This window comes from Rhincodon typus, chromosome 38 (assembly GCF_021869965.1).
Source record: "Rhincodon typus isolate 14 chromosome 38, sRhiTyp1.1, whole genome shotgun sequence".
NCBI classification, from domain to species: Eukaryota; Metazoa; Chordata; class Chondrichthyes; order Orectolobiformes; family Rhincodontidae; genus Rhincodon; species Rhincodon typus.
The window spans coordinates 5,867,944-5,883,660 of NC_063369.1; the positions used below are offsets into that span (position 1 = coordinate 5,867,944).

The following is a 15,717-nucleotide window of genomic DNA, read 5'->3' on the forward strand; positions in this document are numbered from 1 at the left end:
AGCACCTGCAGTTCCTACTATCTCTTTATTTAGTCTGGTGTCCTTGCACAGGCAAATGGGCATCACCAGAAACATGTAGCCATCATTCAGCTCTTCCCAGAAGTGGTGTGTTCAGGAGATGTCAATGAGAGGTTTGCTACAAAACACTTTGGGAGAACAGCTGTTTCAGTTTTTCAGCTGTCACAGGAGCTCCTCAGGAGGGTCCTTCAGATGGTGGCAATAGCTGAATTAGGTAATGCCTCCTCACAAGCTAACCCCAAACTGAACTCTAAACCATACCAAATAACCACAACTCCTGAAAACCATAAACCTAGCCATGTGACTTCCAGAAAGTCCAAGCAGTTCAATAATCTATCAACTTGGACAGTTCACTTAGCTCATAACATATCATTTCCAAAAAAGTGGTTTTGAAAGATACCTGTCCAATAGTGTCCTTTCAATGAACTTTAATAAAAAGGTCTGGGTTCCACCTCAATACTTCAAATGAACAAATTTTCATAATCATTTGGACACAAGCCTTTAAGGAAGTGCATTCATAAAGGAGTAACTGAGTCATCCATTTCAAACAAACTGGGTTTTTTATAGGGATAGTAGGAACTGCAGATGCTGGAGAATCCGAGACAACAAGGTGCAGGGCTGGATGAACACAGCAGGCCAAGCAGCAGGTTTTTTATAGCTCTCTTATGAGAAAAAGTCCCTTGAAACAAAAATTTCATCTAGTTCTAGAAAAAGGTACATCAGCAACTTTCAAGTGTATTGCCAAGGAGATTGTTATTTGTAAAATATAAAAGTCACAATTAGAATTCAATCAGAAATGCGCTGTTAATGAATTCTCCTTTCGCATAAATGGTAAAGAGCCTGGAAAAACAAATCATTAAACTCCTAGATTGGAATTTTTAAAAATTAGAAATAAGGATTTTAGTGAACAATGAATACTGACTTAAAAAAATAAAATTTGTTTTTGCTCTCCTCGAACCAATTCCCTTGGACACAAAAGCAACAGATAGGCTATTGCAACACCACACTCAAGATTCCTACTAAGCTGTATTCCAAAACAATGAATAATTATAAACCATTATCCCACTATTAGCGCACAAAGGTTGCATTCCTGACTGGTCCCACAAAGTCAAACTGTCATATTCCTTATCATTAAAAAAGCCGAGGAACGTCTTCCTTTTCCAACGCCTCCCTGCCATAAGGAGGAATGTCACACCATAACGTTAGTCCTGCAACAGCATCAACTCTGAGGTTTCTAGGATCCAGGAGGGGCTCATAAACTTGCCACTATAACATAAGCTCATATATCTCAAGCATTGCCCTCCAGCCTATCTGGTAGGGGGAGTCCCTAGCCATAGACTGACTAAATGGGATAACCAGGCCTGGGTGCCTAGCGTATAAATAGAGCGTAAGAGTAGGGAAGTCTTACTGCAACTGTACAAGGTGCTGATGAGAGTTCTGTCAGCAGCTTTGGTCCCCTTCTTGAAGGGAAGGTATCATTTCATTGAAGTCGGTTCAGAGAAGGTTCACCAGTATGATCCCTGGTATGGAGAGGTCATGTTATGAGCAAAGGTTAAACAGATTGGGATTCGACTCACTAGAGTTTAGAAGAACAAGAGGTGATCTCATTGAAACATACAGGATTTTTAAGAGGCTTGACAGGGTAAATGCTAGGATGATGTTTCTGCTAATGGGAGAGTCCAGGACCAGAGGGCATAGTCCCAAAATAAAGAGGTGCCAATTTAAGACTGAGATGTTGAGGAATTTCTTCTGTCAGAGGGCTGAGAGTGTTTGGAACTCCTTGCCACAGAGAGCTGTGGGGACAGAGTTCTTGCGCATATTTAAGATTAAGATAGATAGAAAGGTTCTTGATCAAGGGTAATCGAGGGTTACAGGGAAAGGGCAGGAAAGTGGATATGAGGAATGTCAGATCAACCGAGATTCTATTGAATGGTGGAGCAGGCTTGAGGGGCCAAACTGTCTGTTCCTGTACCTATTAGAGATGGTGTTATGGTCTTATAAACAATGCAGCACGAACATAAAACAGAAAGGACTGAAACTGAACTTCACCCGTAGTCCTACTTAGGCTCAATGCCAATCTCACTCAATGGAACGTAAAACAAGCAAACGACTTATTATACTGTCATCCTATTTTGTATCGCTAATTAAAACAACTTCAACTCCTCAGACTTTAATTCATGGTTTTATATGCAGGGAAAACGATCATTGCTTCAGAGATGCAATGAATCTAGAATTTTCAAATTATCTTCACTTCCATAACTATTTCATTTCCAGTGATGTGCAGAGATGGACAGAATGCCAATAGGAATGTTCTGAAGACAGGGGGGATGAAATGTGCAAGCAACTGTTAATCTGCCTTACCTCCTGAAGCAAATTTCATCAGGGTGTCCAGTTTGTTGATGTTCAATAATGAGAGTGCATAGGCTGTTATTGCCACAGAGTATGGTCTCTTCAGATTATTAAATCGATTGCCCAGGTAGTGTCCTGCTTTTTGGACGCTGTCTTCATAACTCTGAAATTAATACATCAAAATTAAATCAAAAAGCTTTCAAATGGTGTTTCATCAAGTATCATGAGGTGACACACTCTGGCCATTGTGCAATAGCTACTAAATAGGCAAAATCAGTTCCATCTTTTATCCAGGTCTTCTTGGGTTTTGAATGAATGTCAAATTCTCAAAGGCATGAAGTTTCCTCCCAAATAATAGAATTCTTCACATTCAAAAGAATTTTTAAAATGGAGACTGTAGTGATTATAATGAGGTCAGCCAGGTGGACCTCATAGAAACCAAGTTGCCTAACTGGGGCTGTTAACCTGGTCCAATCAGGGAGCCCTGGCTCATAGATATAAACGGGAGGGTCAGCCATCTCATTCACTCTGAGATCTGGCTCCGAGGGAACTGGATCAGTGTCAAGGGCTTTCCCCATGTAAATAAAGGGCGACTTGGTTGCGGGATACCAAACTCTGTGGAGTTATTTCACTGCAACAAGAGTGGGATTAGTGATGTAACCATGTGAAAGCACCTACTAGCTGAAGCACAACAGGACTTCACACAGGAACTGACATTATCGTTGGAAAATGTGGCAAGTGCAGCATATGAGTTGCAGGCTAATCCCAAGTTCCCTGATTGGGGCTGTTAATCTGGTCCAATCAGGGAGCCCTGGCTGACAGATATAAACAGGAGGGTCAGAAGGAGCTGGATCAATGTCAAGGATTCTCCACGTGTAAATAAAGGGTAACGTGGTGATGGGATAGTAGCCTCTGTGGAGTTATTTCAGACACATAGCAAGGATGAAAAATATGTCAATTGAAGTTGGAGAGCATGATATTTTTTGGGAATATAGCTTTAAACTAATCTTATGCCTTTGTGTTCATGTGGCTACAGCAGAGGAGGTGAATCATATGCACTGAACAGTATGGAATTGCCAAAGCTTCATTTCACGTTTTGCAAGGTTGCGCCTCTAAGTCCGCATTGTAAAACCACGGACGATATCCTGTTCTATCTGACTGCTGCCAATCCAAATGACCTGGCCTTTCAGTTTCACCAGCATCTCATAATCTATCCACTGCTACTGATCACAGTCCTTTCTCTAATCACCTCTCCTAACTGCCAACCTTTGAACTTCCTGCTGGCCCTGAAGTCACTCCTGCTGCTGATTTATCCAGCCAAGCATCTTGTGTGGCTGTCAACGGGGTTGGACATGTTGCTGTGTGGCATTGAACTACATAAATGTCCATGTGCCAGCAGTGTTTGCAACAAACACACTGCAACTGCTTCAACCAAAAAGGCTCTTTCTCAGAGTCTAAGGGGATTAATCCTCAGACAGATCAAGTGAGACAGCCTTCAGTTCGGGTGGGGTTCCCGCACGGTTAGTCAAGGTAGGATCTGCTACTGGTACCAGGGCTTGGACCCAGTCTGTTGTCCACTTGGGGTGCTAGAGTCAAGGGATCAGTCCCTCTATATTCCAAGGATTAGGTCCCAGTGAGTCCTGTAGGCCTAGTGCACACAGTCTGGGGATTCACAGTCAGTCAGTCAGGGAACTACGCAGACATCAGTCAGGGCTTATAAACTTCTATAAGGTCACCCCTCAGCCTCTGACACTGCAGGGAAAATAGCCCCAGCCTATGCAGCCTCTCCCTGTAGCTCAAACCCTCCAACCCTGGCAACGTCCTTGTAAATCTTTTCTGAACCCTTTCTAGTTGCACAACATCCTTCCTACAGCAGGGACTGTCCAAGTCAGTGATGGGGTGGGCTACAGTCAATCCCAGGGATCAGCCCAATGACCGTCAAAGATGGTTACCAGGAATCATTGCTGTGGTTAGGAAAATGGGGACACGAATTGTTTGGATTGGAGGTTGGGACGCAGAGGGAACACGAATTGTAAAGGGGTGGGAAAACGCAAGATAGGAGGGTAGTGGTGGAGGGGAGATGATAGTGCATTGGAGGACATAGGTTACTGCAGCAGGTGCTCATCGACAGTCACAACCACCCTGGCTTCATCAGGGAGACAGTACAGCATGATGGTTGGTATGGCTTAGCTGTAGCCCACACTGGGCACTGGGGGAAGAGTGGCACTCCAACAGATGGGGTTCTAAGATGGAATGATGCCAAGGATGGGCAGCCTGTGCAGTTTGGTTCTGAAACGTTAGTACATTTACAAATGAGCATTTGTGTTTGCAATGAAGAGTCAGCCATGCCACTTATGTGGAGTGGCAGGTGGAGTTGAATTTAGATAAATGTGAGGTGCTGCATTTTGGAAAGGTAAATCAGGACAGCACTTATACACTTAATGGTAAGGTCCTGGGGAGTGTTGCTGAACAAAGAGACCTTGGAGTGCAGGTTCATAATTCCTTGGAAGTAGAGTCACAGGTAGACAGGGCGGTGAAGAAGTTGTTTGGTATATTTACCTTTATTGGTCAGTGCCTTGAGTATAAGGGTTGGGAGGTCATATTGCAGCTGTACAGGACACTGGTTAAGCCCAATTTGGAACACTGCATGCAATTCTGGACTCCCTGCTATAGGAAGGATATTGTGAAACTTGAAAGAGTTCAGAAAAGATTTACAAGGATGTTGCCAGGATTGGAGGGTTTGAGCTACAGGGAGAGTCTGAATAGGCTGGGGCTATTTTCCCTGCAGTGTCAGAGGCTGAGGGGTGACCTTATAGAAATTTATAAAATCATAAGTAGGGTGAATAACCAATATCTTTTTCCTGGGGGAGGGGAGTCCAAAACTAGAGGGCATAGGTTTAAAGTGAGAGGGGAAGGATTTAAAAGGGACCTAAGGGGGCAACATTTTCACACAGAGGGTGGGGCGTGTATGGAATGAGCTGCCAGAGGAAGTGGTGGAGGCTGGTACAATTACAACATTTAGAAGGCATTTGGATCGGGATATGAATAGGAAGGATTTAGAGGGATATGGGCCAACTGCTGGCAAATAGGACTAGATTAATTTAGGATATCTGGTCGGAATGGATGGGTTGGACCAAAGGGTCAGTTTCCATGCCGCACAGCTCTATCACTCTATGCCTCTATGTATCCCTTGTGAATTTGCCCTTTCACTATTTGCATGATGAAAGGCAACTCCTGGCCGAGAGCACTTGGCCTGGTGCACAGCCGGTCTTCAAAAATGGCACCAGTGCTGGGAATTCTGGGAGGTCCCCACTGTGGCGAGTAACCTTATGTTCTGCCTGGGTGGGACAGTGGGGTACCAGCAGGACACCTTGGAGAGGTTGTGCTTTGGTAATGAGGCGAGCTTCAGAGAAAGCCACGAGAAAGACACTAGGGATCACAGAGAGAAACCTTCTGTGAAACTTGCCAAGACTGACACTGATTTCTGTAAAACATCACCCCAATTCTCTGAATTAAAATATCACCTCAACGTCTTGAGCACTAAAAGATAAAGTCATCATAGCTTACCAGATCTAGCTTACCAGATAGAGCTGCTCTCTCATTAAAGAAAGAGACAACTGGTGATGGTTTAACCTGAGGGTCACTATGCCTCAAGCAAGCGGAGAGGTTGAGGAGGAAACTTCATGGTAACCGCAGCCAGTGTGGGAATTGAACCCACCCTGTTGGCAGCACGAACCATCCAGCTAACCAACTCCAGCCTTGAATAAAAACCGAAAGAACTGCGGATGCTGTAAATCAGGAACAAAAACAAAGTTGCTGGAAAAGCTCAGCAGGTCTGGCAGCATCTGTGAAGGACAAACCGGAGTTAACATTTCGGGCCCGGTGACCCTTCCTCAGAACGGACCCGAAACGTTAACTCTGTTTTCTCCTTCACAGATGCTGCCAGACATGCTGATCTTTTCCAGCCTTGAATACTATCTTACACTGAATAAAAGGATCTCTTTACCTCCATATAAGGAGAACAAACAGCCTTAGACTCAACCAATGCAATGAGTACAAATGCAGTCAGTGAAGCATCACTTTCCGATCCCTTGACTCCTCCCTATAAAAGGAAATCAACACGCAAGGGAACAATGAGACATCTCATTCTGGCACTTTTCCACACTATCACTTCAAGCAAATAACAAGAGTAAGACCAAAAGCGATCGCTGCATTAATTTCTGGAGTTCAGGATTTAGCAAAGGTTTAAAAAGGAAAAACACGAGAAAACCCAAAGAAGATATTGACCCCAAAATGTAACTAATCTCTACACGATTATGTCAATGCCTCAATTTCATCTGAGGGAACAATGTGCCCATTTTAGAATATCAGGTATGCTGTATGAATCCAACTTGGGCAAGAACTGAACAACTTAAAACAAAAATTCTGGAAGAAAATTGTAGCCTTGGCATTTACCTGTTTTCTTGGTTTTTGAACAAGCCGTTAAAATGCTACGAGTTAAATGTTTTCCTAAGCAACTTGTGTTTATAAACATGGAGACTTTCCCATTAAAAAATATTGTTGGATGATTTGCAACATAGAAGGGAGTGGAACAGATATCAAGGAAGAGTGAAGAATGTAATTATGGAATTTAAAGTGGGAAAAGGAATGCTATTGTTCAAGGTTTGCATAGGTCCAGAAGACAGCGGCTCATAGGAACTTAGGAACAGTAGTAGGCCACTCAGCCCCTCGATTCTGTTCCACCAATCAATGGGTGATATGCATGTTAAGAGAACATTGCTCAATAGCGAAGGGCAAATAACAAAAGGGTGAAAACAGAATGTAGGAGTTACGGTGGGATAAGTCCAAGCAGGCATTCAAGAGATGGGAAACGATAAAAGGATAAGATCAAGAGAAGTTTTAATAAAGGTGCCCAAAATCTTTGAAAGTTTTGATACAGTAAATAAGGAGAAGAAATTTCCAGTGCCAAGAGGGCCCAGATCAGAGTAATTCATATACGAACCGGAATTAATGAGGAATTTTGTTAATGTAATGAGTCTTCATGATCATGGAATGCTCTACCTGAGGCAGTGCTGGAAGTAGATTCAGTTATAACTACCAAAAGAGGATTGGAGGAATAGTTGAAGGAGAAATATGCAGGAAAGAGCTATGGACTGGGATTAACTGAATAGTTCTTTCAATGCATTAGCACTGGTATGATGGACCAAATGGCCTCATTCAGTCCTGTCTTGTTTTATGATTCCATGATTTGATGATTTAGTTTTTTTTCAATGCAACCATCCTGAATGATGAAGAATAAAAAGAAACACTTGCGTACAATCATCTCTCCATGAATTACGGGAGCATCTTCTTTGAACGAACCATCAGGCTTCTGTTTATTTAATATCAGCCACTTTGCAGCTCCACATAGAACATTTGGATCAATTGTGATGAAATTGTATGACATTGCAAATACTTTCACCACGTAAGCAGTCAACCTACATAGAAAGAAAGCCAGCTTTTAAAAGAAGGATCTGACAAGGAACAGATTTTCCAGAGCAAATTGAACTGAAGAATCGTTTTACACTAAATATGTATCACTGCCACAGTAATCATGACCCAAGGTACAGATGCTGAATAAATATTATTTAATCCAAAGAGATAGAAAGAACTGCCGATGCTGGAATCTGAGATAACAAGGTGTAGAGCTGGATGAACACAGCAGGCCAGGCAACATCAGAAAACGTCTTCATTTTCTGAAGAAGGGTCCAGACCCAAAACATCAGCTTTCCTGCTCCTCTGATGCTGCCTGGCCTGCTGTGTTCATCCAACTCTACATGTTGTTATTTAATCCAAATCTATTTACTTTCGTGGAAACAAGCTTTTTAACTAGAATTGAATACTTCCAGAACACTTTCGCTGAACCTCTCCATCTCTTTCCTCTCCAACCCTCTCTAAACCCAAAGTCTGACTAAGATTTTGGCTAGGAGCAAATTACTGCAGATGCTGGAATCTGTACTGAAAACAAAAAATGCTGGAGATCACAGTGTGTCAGGCAGCATCCATGGAAAGAGAGCAAGCGAACATTTTGAATCTAGATGTCTCATCACCAGACTCTTCATCTTCTCAGCTCTGATGCAGAGTCATCGAGACTCAAAGCGTTAGCTAACATTTTGGTTATCCAGCCTGGTAATCCCTCTTATGAATCAGCTTGAAAGGTTTCATTGTGTTTAGCAGCTATAGAAAGTATCACTCATGTTGGTTCACAGGAGATTAATTGTTTCAGAAGGGAATTCTCCCTACAAATTGTGGGAGTTTAGGGTTGTAGTGATAATGTCATAATCCAGAACCCTAGGCCAATGTTCTGGGGACATGGATATGAATTCTATCAAGGCAGATGGTCAAATTTGAATTAATAAAAATCTGAAGTAATGCTGACTGTGTAACTGTTGTAATCGCTGTAAAACCCATCTAGTTCACTAATGTCCTTTAGGGAAGGAAAATCTGCCATCCTAATGTAGTCTGGCCTCCATATAACTCCAGACCCACAGCAATGTGGTTGACTCTTAACTTCCCTTTGGGGCAATTAGGGATGGGCAATAAATGCTGGCCTAGCCAGCGATGCCCACATCTATGAACAAATCAAAAAGATTGCATGGGATATTGCAAAACGATTTGTACATCCTGCACAGCTAGCAATGCAATGTGAATTTTTTTTTTGACACCAGTACAATTAGCTGGTACACAGAAGCAGCAACATTAAAATAAACCTAAGAGTTCATAACTGGAATGAACTGCCAGGGGAAGTGGCTGACTCAGGTATAGTTACAGCATTTAAAAGACATTTGGACAGGTACGTGAATAAGAACGGTTGAGAGGGATACCAGCAAAATGCAGGCAAATGGGACTATTTAGTTTGGCATCGACAAGTTGGACCAAGGGGTCTGTTTCCATGCTGTATGACTCTATGACTATATTAACGGCAGTTGCTAGAGATCTGAAACAAAAACAGGAATTCCTGCACTCAGCAAATCTGGCAGTATCTGCGAAGACAGAAACAGAGTTAATGTTTCAGGTCATAGATGTTAGAATCCGTTCAGACCAGAGAGAAGCCATTTGGCCCATCAAGTCTGCACCAGCCCTCTGAAGAGCATCCCACCCAGACGCCATACCCTGCATTTACCATGACCAAGCCACCTAATCTGCACACCCCTGCACACTGTGGACAATTTATCATGTCCAATCCATCTAACCTGCTCATCTTTGGACTGTGGGAGGAAACCGGAGCACCCAATGGAAACCCACGCAGACACGGGGAGAAAGTGCAGATTCCACACAGTTACCCAAGGGTGGAATGGGATCTAGTTCCCTGGTGCTGAGGTTTGAGTCCTGTGATCCTTCCTCAGTAAGGGACTTTTGTTTTAGAGTCAGTTTCAGAACAGTTTTTTGTCCAATGCCTCGACATTGCAAAGCATTTCAGAGGAGTACCTAGGATGTGTCATTGTAAAGTATGTCACTATAGGATTACCAGAAAGAGAAAGGAGACATTTAATTTACTAATTTAACTATAATCTTACCATGTGCTCGGTTCTCGAGATGTAAATGCTGCATAAGCACCACTTTGTTGGCGATAAGCCAATTGCTGAGCATAGCCTAAATGGAATACAAACAATGTGAGAAGAAATTAAACTCTACCAATGCTGAAAATACAAAACAAGAAAACATAACAGTTTGGACAAGAACAGTAATCCAGTACAGAATCACAGAAACTGGAAAATATTGGAACATAGAAAGCCTTCAGAAAATACTGACCAATTAAAGCCAATCCCAAACAGAGAAGTAAGAGTTTTGTCAAGTACCTCAAATGTCAAATAAAAGCAAAATACTGCAGATCCTGGAAATCTGAAACAAACGCTAAAATTGCTAGAGAAACTCAGCAGCTCTGGCAGCATCTGTGGAGAGAGAAACAGAGTTAATGTTTCAAATTCAGTATGACTGTTCTGCAGGACTGAAGAAAAAATTCTAAATGGTCACTGGACCCAAAGATGTTGCCAGACCTGTTGAGTTTCTCCAGCAATTTCTGTGTTTGTTCCTTCATCCACTTCCTCTAAGATCCTAAGAGGCTACCTAATCCTAAAATAAGTTAGCTATAGAGGTTTCCAGGGCACTCCAGCACTGTATGCAAAATTTAAATCTAAAAATTGAAACAGAAAACACCCCTCTTGTTCTTACCCCTTCATTTCCGATGTCCCATCCATGCCCCTGCAGCTCCCCCATAACCCTGTATTGGTCTATGTTCATGCACTCACCTCATATACTTATGTCAAAGTATGCCCATCTACCCCTTTCCCATAGTCCCTCACTATCCCAGGTCAACCTATGGCCATCTACCCATCTTCTGATGTCCCCTTATACCCCAATACTACTCTATGCCCCTGAAGCCACCCCATGACTCCTCTTATTTTCTGTACCACCCCATGACCATCTCTCATGGTCCGTTATATCCTATATGCTGACAATCATCCCCATGGTCCTTGAAACCCCTATGCCAACTCAGTGCCAATTCATCTCCCATCCACCAGCCTTTGTCCTTCCCTCTCCAAACCAATTTACTTATTATCCAACATGGCCAGTGATCAGAAGGCAGCACAACAGAAAATAAAGTTATGAGTCTGCTGGCTAAGTCATCATTAAAAAAAACACTGTCATCGATACAAATGAAACATTGAATACAGTGAAATTGCAAGAACGAATCCCTTAGGAAACGGAACATTTCACTTAACTGTACAATGCTTATTTCAACAAATATTTCACTTATGGTGAATACCTTATGTCAATAAACATCTCAGCCAAATATCTAAAAACCTTACAGTAAGCAACAGTTCCCTTAAATAAGCAGGTGGAGCTTTCCATCAACAGGTCCTCCTTTGGGAAAATGATAGTACGGGAAATCAGCCACACAGCTCTGATCCACCTAGTGGGTTTATATAACCAGGCACTCTCCAACTCAGAGCATTGTTTTTGTTAACTGTATGTTTTTTTGGATGGTTTCTTGACACTTTACTGAGTTTATGCACAAGCATGCCTTTCCACAGTCTGAAAGAGTACCTTAGCTCTCCCTAAGGTGACATGGGGCCATTTCCAAATTGGGTGTCTTATCTCTTCAAAAGGAGAGAAATATAAAATATCGCTATTGCACTCAACATCTCACACACACACACACGCGCACACGCACACACGCACACAAATTCACCATACCCCACTCAAGCCAACCAGGGGTGTTCAAGTCCATGACCTATTTTAACTCAACACCAACTTAGTTACTAAGCCCACTCAGAGTATCCCACATGACTGTAACCCCAACATAACACAAGGCACTCAAAACCATCCAAGACGAAGCAGCCTGTATGATTGGCCCCTCAGCTAACAGTTTCAAAGTTCACTCCATCCAGCAGCGTTGCTATCTACAAGATGTTGTGCAACAATTCACCAAGGTTCCTTAGGTGGTACTTTCTGAACCCACAACTTACACCATCTAGAAGGACAAGGGCAGCAGACACATGGGAACACCACCTCCCAAATCCACTGACCATCCTCACTTGGAACTATAAGGCCGTTCCTCCACCATTGTTGGGTCAAAATCCTGGAATTCCTTCAGTAATAGCACTGAGTATCTGCTACCCTTATCCTTCTAGGTGGCAAAGCTCATAGGCTTCGAAGGCATTGTCAACGCAAAGCAACGCAAGGATGTTGTGAATGTGATATTGTAAACTTTAAGAACTATCATCGATTGAAAGAATCGGAATGAATCAAAAAGACAGAATAACTCTTTGTGGGATAAACTGTTTCCTGAGACAAAGGGAGAAGGAATTAAAAGCAATATGCCAATTAACCATTCCTGGGAAAAAAAGGAGTCGAAGCTCCATAAACAACCTGTTTTAACAACTGCTTGATAACCAGCTGGCTTTTGACACATAGTAAATTAAAGTTGCCTGCAGAAGAACTTAACGAGTTAATGGCAGGAACAGAGAAGCAAGTTGCAGACATTGTGACTTCAGAAGTGTCATAAATAATGTCATACCACAAACTTGATAAGACAGAAAATCCTATAAGAATTTAACTTTGGGATTCTACAGCAGTAGAACCCCAGAAAACCATCCTGCATAGGGATCAAACCTTGGACATATCCAGATACAGATGCTATTGGTTGGAATGTAACTAATTCCACCATTAACTGGGTAATAGCTAAGTTCAGTTGTGAGGCTTAACTTGCTTACTTGAGGTATCTTGTTTTGGTTGCTAAATGAAACAAAGTTTAAATAATTGTTTCAGTATTTAATAGTGAGATTTCACAATAACTAGCCAAAGTAAAGGTAGCTTGTGTTAATTTACACACAACATCAGCATCAGGTAAGGGCTTAGCGAGTGAGCATTAAGAAAGCAAATGAGCAGCCCTGAGATGCAGCCTGGTCCGGTACATGAACAGGGTGCCTGTCCCTTCATGAAAATTGTAACTGCAGCTGGCTTTCAATGAAAAGCGACATAGAGTCCATAGAGCTGTATAACACAGAAACAGACCCTTTGGTCCAACTCATCCATGACGACCCAATATCCTAAATAAAGCTAGTACCATTTGCTAGCATTTGGCCCATATCCCTCTAAACCCTTCCTATCCATGTGCCCATCTAGATGCCTTTTAAATGTTGTAATTGTACCAGCCTCCACCACTCCCTCTGGCAGCTCATTCCATACACGCCCCACCCACTGTGTGAAAAAGTTGCCCGTTAGTTCCCTTTTAAATCTTTCCTCCGTCACCTTAAACCTTTCCCCAATAGTTTTGGACTCTCCTACACTGGGGAAAAATGCATGTTAAACTGCAGCGGTGCAGTGTAGAAGCACAGTATATGTGGATTAGAGATAAGTCATGAGGGTGCAGATAGCCTGTATCAGACAACAGTGTAATGAGGTGGAATTGCATGAGGCCTCTGCCCATGTTACATGCCCTGCTTCATTAGCGTCCAAGATGGAATTCTGGAGGAACAAGTCATGAAATGGAGTCTCTAGTACCTGCTCAACTCCCAAGCCAGGAATTTTCTAAGTCTAGTTTCCATCTGACACACGTTGTATTGGAATCTGCATATGAATGAAGTGAGATTAGGCAGCAATGAGGATAAACAATGACCAATAAGCCCAGTTAATGGACATCTCCCCATTCTCCAGCAGAAATCTCATCTCAAACTTCCGGGACTCTTGTTGGAAAATATGACTTGCTGGTCTTGTCTTTGAGAAAGGCGCAGTTCGACTCCTCGCTCAATTCCCCCAAATTTCTCACCATATCCTGTGCTAAGATTGCACCGACAGTCTATTCTGTGTTTGATTTCTGCTAAATCAACAGTGATAGTGTCTACATGCAACAACTTGTAAAATTCAATTTCCAAAACATGACATTCCTTATCTCAACAAACTTAAATATAAAAGGAGTGAGACGTACCTGTTTGAATGTTCTTCACTGAAGCTTCTCGCTTATCCATTCCCACTCTTTCCCACTGCCTCGTTTTGTCCAGAAAGTTGGTAACAATCACTCCTGGGGTTATCGATGCCATGTTCTGCTCTCCACAGCCAGTAGGAACTCTAATTAGATGTTTCAGTTTGGCCCCATCAATGGAATTTTCAATTGCTTGGGCTAAAATGTCTCCTGTTTGGGAACAAAATACATTAACATGTAAAAAATATTGCAAATGTTGGAATTCTGGAATAAAAACAAAAAATGCTAGAAATATTCAGCAAATCAGTCAAAATATGTGTCAAGAAAATCTTTTTGATTTTGCATCAGAACTGAAGAAAGTTATCAGTCTACTTGTTTTTAGGTAGGCGAAAGGGATAGTGGAAAAAGAACATAAGTGAAGGTCTGTCAAAAGGGAAATAATCAAAAGTACTTCATCTTTTGATTAGATGTTTTGTATCCTTCCAGATTCAATAATTAGATCAAGGATTGTATTTCTGCCCCCATGTTATTTCCATCTCTTTATATATTTCTATCTTGCTTTTCTCCCGTTTTTGCTTCTGAATGGCAACTGTTCATTATTCTGTTATTCAGACCCCATGTAGTTACATCTTTTCTTTAACTATTAAGTAATCACTTCCTTTAGATGTGTTGTCATTCAATGTTTCCCCTCTATCACAGGCTTTCCTTTTGTTTCTTTATCCATCCCCACCCCATTTCACCTGCTTAAGAATCTGTAACATCTCTAAGCTTTCCTGGTTCTGATGAAGGACAATCAACCTGAAATGTTATCTCCGTTTTCATCTCCACAGATGCTGCCTGACCTGCTGAAAATTTCCTGCATTTTCTGCATTTAGATTTATATCAAACAAAAACATAATCAAAATCAGGCTACATTGATAAAACTGTTGCACTAAATATCAGAAAGTAATTCTCCCCATTTACATCCACAAATCTTTGATTTCTTTCACTGTCTTGGAAGAAATTGACAGGCAGTCCCTGGGTTATGAACGGGTTCTGTTTCTGAGTGCATTCATAAATTGATTTGTATGCAAGAAAGAACACAATACGTCACAATATAAAATAGCTGTTCAGAAAGTCAAGCAAATGTTCGCATGTCAGATCTTTAAAATTAATACTAATACATCTCTCTGTATGGGATCGCGTTCCTAAGTCGGACATTTGTAAATTGGCAATTGCCTATATTGCCAAGATGCACTTTGAAAATAATTTCTATATCTTGTAAAAGAATAGCAAGTATAAAATTGTAAATGGTTATTTGCAAACTCTGCCCCAATAGGAGGATAAACTCATAAGACTCTATTTTAAACAGTTGATCTTTTACCTTATTTGCAGAGGATTTATAGAAACTAACAGAACAAGATAAAAACATTCATCCAGTTGCATCTCTGTCAGCTCTTAGGTAGAGGTATCTACATGGTCTCACATGCCACTCTTTGCTCTTTGTCCCTTTATGTTCTCCCTTTCTATTTCTCATCTTATTCTCTTCTGCAGTTACTAAATGCATCTGCTTCCACCATTCTTATGTGCAATGAATCCAGCTCACACCAACTTATTGCATTAAAAATTTATCATCTTGGCTCTTTTGTGGGAGTCTGGAATGCCTTGCCTGGGAGGATAGTTGAGGCTAGAAACCTCAAAACCTTTAAAAGGTATTTGGAAGAACAAATGAAGTGTCATAACATTTAAGGTTGTGGGTCTTTGCAGGAAAGTGGGACTGGTGTAGACAGTATATTTTTGGCAGTACACACTTGATGGACTGAAAAGCCTCTTCTGCACTCAATGATTATGTTACAATTATCTTAAATCCACATTCTTCAGTTACTGGCTTCTCAGTCGGGGAAGGA

The 15,717-nt window shown here is 41.7% G+C and overlaps 1 protein-coding gene across 1 annotated transcript in view; it reads right to left on the minus strand.

Moving 5' to 3' along the window:
- Nucleotides 1-15,717, minus strand: part of LOC109918583 (complement C3-like) — a 100,481-nt gene that overhangs the window by 30,886 nt on the left and 53,878 nt on the right. Inside the window, exons 24-28 of the mRNA XM_048617804.1 lie at nucleotides 13,838-14,041; nucleotides 9,924-9,999; nucleotides 7,685-7,844; nucleotides 6,374-6,469; nucleotides 2,375-2,530 (exon numbers count right to left, since the gene is read on the minus strand). Of these exons, the coding sequence (XP_048473761.1) occupies nucleotides 2,375-2,530; nucleotides 6,374-6,469; nucleotides 7,685-7,844; nucleotides 9,924-9,999; nucleotides 13,838-14,041 (692 nt within the window). The remainder of the gene's footprint in view (nucleotides 1-2,374; nucleotides 2,531-6,373; nucleotides 6,470-7,684; nucleotides 7,845-9,923; nucleotides 10,000-13,837; nucleotides 14,042-15,717) is intronic.